Source organism: Dendropsophus ebraccatus, chromosome 12, assembly GCF_027789765.1.
Source record: "Dendropsophus ebraccatus isolate aDenEbr1 chromosome 12, aDenEbr1.pat, whole genome shotgun sequence".
Taxonomy (NCBI): Eukaryota; Metazoa; Chordata; class Amphibia; order Anura; family Hylidae; genus Dendropsophus; species Dendropsophus ebraccatus.
This window is the reverse complement of record NC_091465.1, coordinates 15,205,319-15,218,906: the sequence shown is the minus strand read 5'-3', so window position 1 is coordinate 15,218,906 and position 13,588 is coordinate 15,205,319. Positions and strand designations below refer to the sequence as shown.

Genomic DNA, 13,588 nt, shown 5'->3' with positions numbered 1-13,588 from the left:
CGCCATATGGTTATTTCATCTATTGTAGCATAGTATACAAAATGGGGCAAGATTTCTTTAAGCAAACATTCTTTATTCTACAACTATGCTAGTAATTGCATTGCATTTTGGAATTTAAAGTGGTATCCACATTAGATTATGTTGCCACTACATAAAACACTGTAAAACGGCAGCCTAGTTCTGTCCAGACACTGAAACAGCAGGGGGTGCAAGGACTTGCAGTGTAAAAACTGCAGCAGACTTGTGACTGCAGCTCCTGATGTGACTATAATATATGTTACCATTCAGATTCCGTTTAATACATTATTAACCCTGAATAGCAGGGACAGCGGGAGATAGAGGCTAGAAGAATTGTGAGTGCAGCTCTGGAGGCAACTGGACTATAAGACATAATTTAACTCAGAATAAGTGCAGTACAGAACCTTAACAGCAGGGGAAGCAGAGAGTAGAAAGAGGAAGTGCTCAGAAGTATTCTGGATGCAGCTCTGGATGCGACTGGAGTAGAGGTCACATATGGCAAATAATTTGTTACCCATTAATAAGTTACTGAGTGGTTTGTATAGAGAATGAACCTCAGGGGTGGAGCCATGACCCCCTATAGTCATTTACAGTCTGCACATTATTATGCTAGAAATTATAACAACCGATAAAAATGTGAAATGAAGGCACTGAAGGTACGAGGGCCCCTGAAATGAACTTAGGATCCAATCAATAAAATATGAAATTCTCTTCCAGTTCTACCAATAAGAGACAAAGAAAGAGTTAAACATGAAAGCAGCAGCATCATATTATTGGGGGACGTCTCTCCCCACGTCCATCTGGTGAGGCGTCGTCCTCCACATCCAAATATTTCTCCCCCCAAGGATTTGAAAACATAGAAAGAATTGGCACATAGCACGGGGGTCCTGCCCACTTTATCCGGTACGTCCAGCGTCCCGTCCAATCATCTCCTTCAGGGCAAAATCACCAAAATTTACAAATATAAACATGGAAGATGAAAATCGTGTAGAAAATCAAAAAGTGAAGGATCCAAGGCGGCTGAGAAATCCCCAAATAAGTCATATCAGTCATTGTCTTCTCTGCACAGGAGAGAGCGGCAAAACCCACCGTCTCCCATGGTTCATCGCGGCGCGAATGGCACCAAAGTCTTCAATAAATATTTTATCATTTTGTCCTTTAAAAAAAATCTATAGAAAATTAAATTAAGTTTTAGTCAACACTTAAGTATTAAATCCCAAAGCGTGCGTCCACTGAAGAGAGCTCTGCCCAGTGACAGCCGCTCCGCCCACTGACAGCCGCTCCGCACATTGACAGCCGCTCTGTCTACTGCAGAGAGAAGTTCTGTACATGTCTTAGAGTGGTCAGTATTGCACATAAGTCTTGTGTAGTCTGCCAGGTGCAGTGTGTCCAGCATACTGTCCTCACAGCCGCAGGGGGTACACCACATCCAGGACCCCTCAGAAGTAGGTCAGGTTGTGAATGAGCTGGTGCTGGAGCAGGTTCCTTATTGCAATAGCCTCTAGTGTGATGTTATGTCCAGATTCCTGCAAAAGAAGAATGAAATGTGTCACTTTCAATGTAAAGGTTAGGCCCTGTTCACACTACGGAATCGGCGCCGAGATTCTGTGTGGAAACCCCACGCGCGGCTTCTCTTTGAACGGGAGGGCTCCGCTCTCCACGCCCCTCCACTCAAAGAACTGACATGTTAATTCTTTACGCGTAGAGCCGAGGCGCGTGAGCCCTCCCTTTTAAAAACATTGAAAGCAGGATTCAGCCAAGTCTGCGCGGGGGGTTTCTGCACGGAATCTCAGCGCTGATTCCGTAGTATGGACAGGGCCTTACTGTATCTAAGTATCACATGTGACACTGGCCACAAAGCTGCTGTATCTAATCAAACCTTTACTATCTAATATTAATGTGTGGGTTAATGTCTGCTGATGTTTATACACACATACACTGTATATGTATGTATGTATATATATATATATATATATATATATATATATATATATATATATATATATAATGTTGTCTTATGAGTTTCTCTTATACTATCATGTGGGATAATGTCTGCTAAATGCCGAATCCCCCGTAGTCTCAAGAACAGGGGTCTTGGGTCTCACCTCCGAATGTGGCCGCAATCATATGTGCTTTATTCACTATCTATAGTCCAAAGACCAATGGAGAGGCAGTGCGCACATGTATGATCACTGCTCTGCTCACTTGTTCTGGAGATTGCTGGGGGTCCGCTGGAATGCTGCTTTGGGAGTAGGTGATATCAGACAATCCATTTCGCACCTATTACACGACTATCCTCAGACCGGGAGACACTCACCGCCATGGACTTTAGCGTCACCTTCTCGTAATAATGAATCGGCTGCTTCTTGTTGGATAATGCTGGATAACCAAATCCGGCAATGTCGACCAGGTCACAGAAGTGGAGGGCAAAGGTGATGGCCAGCATGCCGGTAGTAGGTTTCTGGAAAAGAGAAGATGAAGGTTCATGCGAGATCCTGTCTTCTGTAATATATTTACTTTCCCACTGAAGTCCATTAATTTAGCTGACAACCTACTGACAGCAGTGTAAACAGAGCCTAAAAGACAAACAGTGTGTTGCCCCATCACAGCCAATCACAGCGCAGCTTTCATTTCTGGTTATGCTCTTGAAAGCTGAGCTGTGATTGGTTGCTATGGGCAACAAAGTTTCATGAATCTGTTCCTTTGTGGTCCATGATGGTTGCCATGGGAAACAACAATACTACTTTGGTATTTGCTATATATTGTTGTCAATGTGTTTGATAATTTCAGTGATGTTTATGATACCAGAAGCTGCAGATGGGTGTCATGGCCTTCACCGCCCCTCACTCTCCTACATCCCCTCCAGCTTTCGTACATCTTACCGCTTTCATCTTTTTTGAGGCCTTCTGCTGAGCAATGATGACATCCAGGATCTTGGTGGCTGTCACCTCCATATAATAGGGGTTCAGGATCCGCGTATTCTGAGGAGTCACCTCCCAAATTAAAGGGGGCATTTTCCAAAATCCTTTACGGACCTAATAAAGAAGAGAAAACATTAGTAGGGGGTCCCTGCCAAACATTCAGATCCTCAAGGAGACCAATGGGGGTCAGATGTATGATTCCACTACATTTAGCTTGGTTAGGCTCTGTTCACACTACAAACAGTAGTCCGCCAGGTTCCATCGTATTACCTGTCATTACTTCCCATCACATCTGGAAAACTACCAACAGACGCTCTGACCTCTAGCGTGAACAGAGCCTTATGTGCTATGTAATAATTCTGTAGAGCTGGCAGACACAGGTAAAACCTGAATGACAACAGTGACATCTATTAACAGCAATGGGGAGAAGCTAACTGGGACATCAAAGCTCCTGGTCTACATCATATGGGTGGAGGAGGGGCAGACTACGACTACACTGTACAGCAGCCTCCCCATACGTTATGTGCTGTGGTGGTGGGGCGCGAGGATGTCACAGACTGATACTCACCCTCTTCTCATTATTCAGAATAATCTTCATCCATTGGATGTCTAGAGGCTTAAACGGCACCAGCACCAACAGGGTGTCCGGGTTGTTGTCCAGCTGAGGGTCAAAGTCGGCCGATTCTGGGTAAAAGAATCTCATGGTGGTCTTACTGCCGACGTCCTTCTCGTACTTGTGGACTGGAGCATTGTTCAATCTGGTAATAGAAACATAAGCGTTATGTATGTGTGTGTATACTGGAGTGGAGCGAACTTTGGGCATGCTCAAGTTCATCTCAAATCTAGTGTATAATATATATATTTATATATATAATGCCATTAACATTTATCATGCGCAATTCATCTGATATTCTTTTGCCATGTGTGTAATGTGTACAGCCACATAGAAAAAGCTCATCAGTGGTCTATGTTACCCGGATCACTTACTGGATGCTTCCTGATGCGCTCCATTAAGGAGTTTATCTGGCAGTGTTTTTACAACTGCAATAAACTTGTAAAACATTACGCCCGGATTATGAGGAAAAACAATAAAATGATGCCATTGGGTTATATACGACATGAGCTCATAAAAGCAGCATATCCACCAGGTTGTAAACCATGCAGAGTGTCTGTTACCTTAGAAAGGATCCTCTACAGACTAAATACTCACCCCTCCCCTAAATACTCACCCCTCCCCACTACCGCCCCATGACTAACATAGTCCATGGAAATATTCCATGGTCATCTACTTATTTCTTGGGCTCCAATATCTCCGCTCCCACACTGATAATACCGCACCCCAAGATTACCAGAGGGTGCTGCCTATGATCCGTATATTGCACCGCCATCACCTGCTTTTATACCTTTATCTACCTTTACTCTCTTTCTTAGTTTCCCCAGGTAATGTCTTCTGCCCTGGTGATGGCTTCTGCCAGGCTAACACACTGCAGAATAACAGGAGTGGGCTTCGGCCTCACTGTATACAGCACAGACATGGCAGCCGCCAGGTTTATGCGTGGCACCCAAGGGCATGTACTTTTGTTTATGACACTTCAGTACACAATGTTTTATTGTTACCAACAGAATATGAATGTGTTCAATAGCAGCAGATGGCACAGTGTGTACAGGTAATGCTGCCAGGTGGGGATTTAAGAGGCAATGGCTAATTTTATTGCTAGTAATAACACTAATATTTATTTTTACAGCGCTAATATATTCCGCAGCATGACGCTTAGAGCTTTCCTAGGATCAGACTGATCTCCTGCAATTGTAATCTGTAATCAGCTCTGCTGGGTTTGTGCAAATACATAGAAGCCAATCAGAACAAGCAGAGCTGCAGTGTAAAGCATGATGGAGCGCATAGGCTGCAGCCTGAGCCTCTGGTGGGATAGAGGGATATAGAATAACAGACTCTTAGGGTCACTGATCATCGCTGTGCCCTAATGCAGAATTATCAGAGGTGAAGAACGCTGTGTAAAGATATGTTATATTTATTATACGGGCATGGCTATTCACCCAGATGTCACTGGTTACTGCCACAACCGCACCCATCTTACCTGATCACCACGTCATACTTATTGATGGTCTCCCCTAAAGAGCTGTTCTTCAGTCGGTGTCCATTTCCGACCACCACGCACCGTCTGCAAGGCAACCTGAACATGACGGCATTGCTCTATATTAGTATCAATGAGTAAAGTATGCTATAAAATAATAATCATTGTTTTGCAGTCACTGTAAAAGCTCCCCGGGGAAGACATTCTGCACTTGTCTCATCAGCCTCAATATAATTACACAGGGACGTCACTAGGTGCAGTTTTCCACAGCTGCCTGCAGATGGCAGCAACAGAAACATTAAAGAGATACCAACATATAACTACCAATCCTATACCTACCATAAAAAGTGCCTAAGAGCGACTATATTGTTTAATAGTATATCACATGCGTAAGTCTTTCTTCTGCCCTGTCTTTTTGTAGAAGCATTGATATATGAGCATTTATAGCAAACAATAGATGTAGCAAATATATGTCCCATCTGTATTAGGGCCCTATTACACAGGACGATTATCGCGCGAAAAATCATATCGATCGTTCTATGTAATTGCAGGCAACCATCGAAAAATCGTTCGTATGTCGTTGATTTAGATCTGAACCTAAAATTTTTGTTAATCGTTCGCTGTAATTCCACATTCGTTCGCTCAAGTTCCGCATTTGTTCACTAATCGTTCAGTGTAATTGCACATTGTCCATTGATTTGCTGGGATCAGAAGTAAACGATCACGATCATAACTAACGGCCATCTTTCTGTGTAATAGTGAACGATTTCAGGTTATCGTTAATCGTTAAAAATTGCTCTGTGTAATAGGACCCTTAGAAACATAGAAGATTGTCGACAGGAAAAGCCCCCTGTTCCATCTACTCTTCCCTTTTAGTATTTCCCTTCTTATTCTCTTAGGATAGATATATGTGTATACCAGGGAGGTTTACATTCTGTTCTTGTAGATTTACCAACCACCTCTGCTGGAAGTTTCTTCCAAGCATCTACTACTCTTTCAGTAAAGTCATATTTTCTCACGTATTATAAATCCTGCCCCTAGGGGAGAGGTGCAGAACTGAATAATCATTGTCTTACCTCTCTATATCTTGTGGTACGTGGTATTGGTTCGACAAGGCCAGAAATTTCATCACTAGATCCTCTGGAGGAAAAAAAGTTGTCCGTCAGGGCGTTATATGAGGGAAACCAGCACTATCTGCCCCAATGTTGCACATGTTTATTTTTTATTTTTTGGGGCGGGGGAAATCTTTGCCTCTACTAGCACAAAATTTACACCACAAATTGCGTCAACCATTTAGCTCCACCTCTGTTGATGCCATGTAATAGATGTTACGGTTAATCCAGAAAGGGGGGAGCTGTTATACCAGGGGCCCCGGCCTACAGCTACAGACCCAGCAGATTACTGCAGGGTCAGGATGCCGCCCATGGCTGTATAACCATTGGTGATGTAATGTGCCAGGATGACCGCCAAGCTACATTATATTATAGATGCAAGCAGTTGTCGCCTCCGGTTTCTCTCTGGAGATAATGGGCACAGTTATTGAAGATGGCTCCGGCGGTGTTATGGAACAGATGTGGTGCAGAGGATGGACCATCTTTATATTATGTTTGTAGAGTCAAAATGCTTGAGACCGGAGATGGCGTGTAAGGTCCGAGCCAATGGTGATATTCACACAGCTAGTACTCAGGCGGTGTTATTCCTCTTACACTCGTGTGTCCATCACTACTAATGGTACTCAGTTTGTACGGATGGTCTGTAATATAAATGTCCGTACTCACCGCTTCCTTTGGTGCCATACGGTAAAGGATAGACGGACTCGTTCTTCACCCAGAAATAGTCGCTGAGCTGCAAAAAGACGGGGTGATTCCTGGAGTAACTGCAGATGGAGGAGAAGATGGGAAGACGTTACAGCAAAACCAGGAAAAGGTACATGTGAGATTTAGGCTGGGTGACAAGATCGCTGCGTGATGCTGTGTAACACTGGCTGTGTGCTATATAGGAGGATGGCAGTGTGCTATACAGGAGGATGGACGTGTGCTATACAGGAGGATGGCAGTGTGCTATACAGGAGGATGGCAGTGTGCTATGCCGGAGGATGGCTATACAGGAGAATGGATGTGTGCTATGCAGGAGGATGGCAGTGTGCTATACAGGAGGATGGCAGTGTGCTATACAGGAGGATGGCAGCAGGGCCGCAGATAGGGCAGTACAACCGGTACTGCCGTATGGGGCCCGGACCCTAAGAGACATGGGGGGGGGGCCCGCCGGCCCCCCTTGCCACCTGTTTTTGAGCATCCCGAGAAGCTGCGGCCGCGCAGCTTCTCGGGATGCACTGATCGCTTTGATGCTGTGCGGGCGGAACATTAAAGCGATCAGAATACAGGAGAAGGACCTGTCAGCGTCCTCCTCCTGTATTCTCTCCCATAGGCTGCCGGCACTTCATACCAGCAGCCTATGGGAGGCCGGGACGTGACCTCTCCGGCAGGCGTGATGATGTGACGTCATCACGTCTGCCGGAAGTCCCGTCCCTGCGGCTCGCAAGATGGAGCCCGAAGAGGAGGAGGAGAGCTGCTGCCTGCAGCTACACAGCGCCGATTAGGTGAGTAGGATGTTTGTTTTTTTAGGGGCACCTCTGGGGGCATTATTAGTGTATGGGGGCACCTCTGGGGGCATTATTAGTGTATGGGGGCACCTCTGGGGGCATTATTAGTGTATGGGGGCACCTCTGGGGGCATTATTAGTGTATGGGGGCACCTCTGGGGGCATTATTAGTGTATGGGGGCACCTCTGGGGGCATTATTAGTGTATGGGGGCACCTCTGGGGGCATTATTAGTGTATGGGGGCACCTCTGGGGGCATTATTAGTTCATGGGGGCACCTCTGGGGGCATTATTAGTGTATGGGGGCACCTCTGGGGGCATTATTAGTTCATGGGGGCACCTCTGGGGGCATTATTAGTATATGGGGGCACCTCGGGGGGCATTATTAGTTCATGGGGGCACCTTTGGGGCATTATTAATATATGGGGGCACCTCTGGGGGCATTATTAGCTCATGGGGGCACCTCTGGGGGCATTATTAGTATATGGGGGCACCTCTGGGGGCATTATTAGTTCATGGGGGCACCTCTGGGGGCATTATTAACTCATGGGGGCATCTCTGGGGGCATTATTAGTGTATGGGGGCCACCTCTAGGGGCATTATTAGCTCATGGGGGCACAGCAGGGAATCCTACATACAGGGGGCACAGCAGGGGATCCTACATACAGGGGGCACAGCAGGGGATCCTACATACAGGGGGCATCCCACATTCCTACTCGCTTTACTGCACATAACACCAAACAGCGCAGTTACTATGGGAGCCTACAGGAGGGAGAAAGGGAAGGAAGTTGCTAGAAATGTGCGGAGCCTAAATTGTTTGTCTCGCAGGTTCTGAAAAGATGAAACATATCTGGAAGGAATCATCATGGAGGTCTGGGCCGGATGGAGAGGAAAAAGGAAAGTGACGCCTCAGATCAAGAACATGTAGTAGACAAGAAGGGAGGGCACCACAAAAAATAATAACAAAAGAAGCAGGGGTGCTACAGCACTATATGCTAAGCTATAAATGTCGGAGAAAAAAGAAAGTACTGAGCCAGCACACCCAATATAGTATATCAAAAGAATCAAGTTTATTAGAGTACAGACACAAATATAAAAACATTTAAAAACAAGTACATATAGTGCATACCATAATAAGTAACACTAAAATCCTCGTCCACTGAATGGCAGCCAGTAAGCTGCCCAACTCCCACAATAAGGGAGAAAGAGGGATAATCAGTTGCTGTATGTAGAGGCAAAGTGCAGACAGTGCAAAATAAGGTTCACAAATGCATGATGAACTGCCACCTTCCCCTATAAACAGACAGGCTAAAGTACAAACATGTGCCAGCCCCGCTAAAGAGGGGACTAAAAAATACAACCTGTACCGCAGCCAATGCCGAGTGGACCAAGAAAAGAAAAATGCCCAACGCGTTGCGTCGCACAATGCGACTTCGTCAGGGACAACAAACTAGTGCTCTGTACTGCCTTAAATACCTGTAGGTCAGCTTGCAATGATCAACACCTGATGCCGCCATTCCGTCTCGCCGCGCGGACCGGAAGTGTCCTCTGAACCCAAATGACGTAACACACATGCGCACTAGATCCTGTAGGACCCAAATCCCGCGCACGCGCTCTAGTGGTCTACACATACTGTGGCAATAATACAAGTCCCGATACGGCGCACGCGCACTACAAATAACTCTCAGCTATGGAGCAATGAAACCTATGTGCCCCTCGCGCATGCGCCTCCCGTACCGAACTAAAAGAATCGGGAAATAAAGCTAAGTGTCAGCGCATGTGCAGATAGTCAAAGCAGTGGCCATATCCGTATGATGGATCTATATATATATATATATAGCAATATGTATAAACATGCATATAGGGGAAAAAGAGTGTAGCCCATACATATTATATACATATTATATCCAACAATCATAAATTACAGTTCAGTAGTAAATTTATTAGTAATTTAATAATTGAATTTATGCAACAGGCTAGTAAGAGGCCACTATCTATATACACTATGAGAATAAATAAATAAAGACTGGGAGGAGTATATATAGTAGCAAACATTGTAATATTAGAAAACACCCCCAGTAAATACATAAACATAGCATAAAAGGGAGAAAAATGTGCACATGCATGATTTCTATATTAATAATTTGGTTGTGCACAATCCCCCTAAATATCCAACAAATAAATAGCAGTGTGCTCAATACATATTCCCCATCAATCTCTATAACCTAGCCCAAAATGAACCACTTGTGGGCACATAGTGCCCCCAAATGGTGAGCATGTAATCGATCACATACTGGCTGTAGAAAAATACTGTATGGAAATGTACACAACAATGTATGTGCCCCAGAACCCCCAAAGCAAGAAGGGAAATGATAGCCCACTGGGCACAGGAAGGAGGCCCTGGGGCCAGGGACACTCCACTGAACAGACACAAAGAGCAAGCGTTAGTTGGTAACCATTATCAGTCCTTGGCGATCTGGGAAAGTCTAGCAAATCTAATGGGTTTCCCGATTTCTTATTGAAGCTTAGTCGATGTGGACATCCTGAAGTAAACAAAAAGAGTTTAAGGAGGTATATACAATAAAACAGAAAGCGTGCATGGATCCAACGTTATGAGGGAGAGCAGATAGGTAAAACTTGTGGTGTATGTGTATATTAAACATGTGGAGGATATAACTCTCCACTTTTGTATATCACCCATATAGTGTTATATCCTCCACATGTTTAATATACACATACAACACAAGTTTTACCTATCTGTTCTCCCTCATAACGTTGGATCCGTGCACGCTTTCTGTTTTATTGTATATACCTCCTTAAACTCTTTTTGTTTACTTCAGGATGTCCACATCGACTAAGCTTCAATAAGAAATCGGGAAACCCATTAGATTTGCTAGACTTTCCCAGATCGCCAAGGACTGATAATGGTTACCAACTAACGCTTGCTCTTTGTGTCTGTTCAGTGGAGTGTCCCTGGCCCCAGGGCCTCCTTCCTGTGCCCAGTGGGCTATCATTTCCCTTCTTGCTTTGGGGGTTCTGGGGCACATACATTGTTGTGTACATTTCCATACAGTATTTTTCTACAGCCAGTATGTGATCGATTACATGCTCACCATTTGGGGGCACTATGTGCCCACAAGTGGTTCATTTTGGGCTAGGTTATAGAGATTGATGGGGAATATGTATTGAGCACACTGCTATTTATTTGTTGGATATTTAGGGGGATTGTGCACAACCAAATTATTAATATAGAAATCATGCATGTGCACATTTTTCTCCCTTTTATGCTATGTTTATGTATTTACTGGGGGTGTTTTCTAATATTACAATGTTTGCTACTATATATACTCCTCCCAGTCTTTATTTATTTATTCTCATAGTGTATATAGATAGTGGCCTCTTACTAGCCTGTTGCATAAATTCAATTATTAAATTACTAATAAATTTACTACTGAACTGTAATTTATGATTGTTGGATATAATATGTATATAATATGTATGGGCTACACTCTTTTTCCCCTATATGCATGTTTATACATATTGCTATATATATATATATATATATAGATCCATCATACGGATATGGCCACTGCTTTGACTATCTGCACATGCGCTGACACTTAGCTTTATTTCCCGATTCTTTTAGTTCGGTACGGGAGGCGCATGCGCGAGGGGCACATAGGTTTCATTGCTCCATAGCTGAGAGTTATTTGTAGTGCGCGTGCGCCGTATCGGGACTTGTATTATTGCCACAGTATGTGTAGACCACTAGAGCGCGTGCGCGGGATTTGGGTCCTACAGGATCTAGTGCGCATGTGTGTTACGTCATTTGGGTTCAGAGGACACTTCCGGTCCGCGCGGCGAGACGGAATGGCGGCATCAGGTGTTGATCATTGCAAGCTGACCTACAGGTATTTAAGGCAGTACAGAGCACTAGGTTGTTGTCCCTGACGAAGTCGCATTGTGCGACGCAACGCGTTGGGCATTTCTCTTTCTTGGTCCACTCGGCATTGGCTGCGGTACAGGTTGTATTTTTTAGTCCCCTCTTTAGCGGGGCTGGCACATGTTTGTACTTTAGCCTGTCTGTTTATAGAGGAAGGTGGCAGTTCATCATGCATTTGTGAACCTTATTTTGCACTGTCTGCACTTTGCCTCTACATACAGCAACTGATTATCCCTCTTTCTCCCTTATTGTGGGAGTTGGGCAGCTTACTGGCTGCCATTCAGTGGACGAGGATTTTAGTGTTACTTATTATGGTATGCACTATATGTACTTGTTTTTATATTTGTGTCTGTACTCTAATAAACTTGATTCTTTTGATATACTATATTGGGTGTGCTGGCTCAGTCAGATCAAAGAAGACGTCACCTGTGAGTCACTGTATGACACTTTTCTTATTTTGTAGAACATCATTTAGTAGGGGTGCCCCGAGGTGACAGCTACTACATTATCTGTACTCAAGAGATATCACTGTGTTATCTGTGGTGTTACATAGGACTGCAGGTGACATCTACATTATCTGTACTCAGAGGGATATCACTGTGTTATCTGTGCTGTTACATAGGACTGCAGGTGAAATCTACTACATTATCTGTACTCAGAGATACCACTGTGTTATGTGGTGTTACATAGGACTGCAGGTGATATCAGGTGATTTCTCCAGGTTGCAGAAGTTCAAACTTTATTGTGCCCTGGTGTGCTGGTGTCTGTATACATGTGTGCTGGTGTCTGTATGTGTGTATACATGTGTGCTGGTGTCTGTATACATGTGTGCTGGTGTCTGTGTGTGACATCAATTCTATAGAACTGGCTCATATATCCCATTTTCCCCAGTGGTTTAAAATGTAACCTCTGTTATACAGTTATAAAATTGTAGAAACTAAATGTGAACAAGGTGCAATTCAAATAGACACTTACTTGTATAGCTGCCTCTTGTGCTCTGTATGCAGTGCATTATATTCACCCCTGCAACGTACAATTTATAGCGTGTCTACAAGCCCAGCGGGGCTCATTATGATGGAGACTAAAACTTACACAAGAGTGGGGTAGGGGTTCCCCTGTATTCAGAATGCTGTTGAGTGCTAGGCAATGCCCCGCCTGGGATTATTGAATTTCGAGGGTCTATGCAGAGCAGGATAAAGACACCTCTGCTGCACAAACAGGATCTCCTAGAAAGCGTTCTCACCGCCATGTATTCGCTATCACTGGCTTGGGTGAGCTAAACTAGTCTGCCTGGGGGGGGGGGAGGGGGGTGATTTGTATATGCTCACTAACATGGAACAGCCTCATTATATTAGCCTTATCAACATATTCTGTTAGTGAGCATACCGGGGGGGGGGGGGGATATTGGTGAACATATACAAATCAAACAGCCCCCCAGACCCTCGAAATTCAATAACCCCAAACGGGGCATTGCCTAGTACTCAACAGCATTCTGAATACAGGGGAACCCCTACCCCACTCTTGTATAAGTTTTAGTCTCCATCATAATGAGCCCCGCTGGGCTTGTAGACACGCTATAAATTGTACGTTGCAGGGGGTGGATATAATGCACTGCATACAGAGCACAAGAGGCAGCTATACAAGTAAGTGTCTGTAAGGGGACATATAAATTGCACCTTGTTCACATTTAGTTTCTACAATTCTATAACTGTATAACAGAGGTTACATTTTAAGCCACTGGGGAAAATGGGGTATAGGAGCCAGTTCTCTAGAATTGATCGGAACCAAATTATACCTCCAAGCAAGGCGTGGGGCGAACACACTATTTTTTTTTTATTAAAGTGGGGGGCCCAGACACTTTGGTTGTATGGGGCCCCGAAATTCCTGATGGCGGCCCTGGATGGCAGTGTGCTATACAGGAGGATGGCAGTGTGCTAAACAGGAGGATGGCAGTGTGCTATACAGGAGGATGGCAGTGTGCTATGCCGGAGGATGGCTATACAGGAGAATGGA

General features: G+C 44.6%; 1 protein-coding gene across 3 annotated transcripts in view; it reads right to left on the bottom strand.

Moving 5' to 3' along the window:
* Window positions 1-794: 794 nt before the first annotated feature.
* Window positions 795-13,588, bottom strand: part of ST3GAL4 (ST3 beta-galactoside alpha-2,3-sialyltransferase 4) — a 28,702-nt gene continuing 15,908 nt past the window's right edge. For all 3 annotated transcript variants that reach the window (XM_069947623.1, XM_069947624.1, XM_069947625.1), the window contains exons 5-11: window positions 6,811-6,908; window positions 6,109-6,172; window positions 5,036-5,131; window positions 3,508-3,697; window positions 2,901-3,053; window positions 2,336-2,479; window positions 795-1,544 (exon numbers count right to left, since the gene is read on the bottom strand). In XM_069947623.1, coding sequence (XP_069803724.1) covers window positions 1,458-1,544; window positions 2,336-2,479; window positions 2,901-3,053; window positions 3,508-3,697; window positions 5,036-5,131; window positions 6,109-6,172; window positions 6,811-6,908 — 832 coding nt within the window. In that variant the 3' untranslated portion in view covers window positions 795-1,457. The remainder of the gene's footprint in view (window positions 1,545-2,335; window positions 2,480-2,900; window positions 3,054-3,507; window positions 3,698-5,035; window positions 5,132-6,108; window positions 6,173-6,810; window positions 6,909-13,588) is intronic.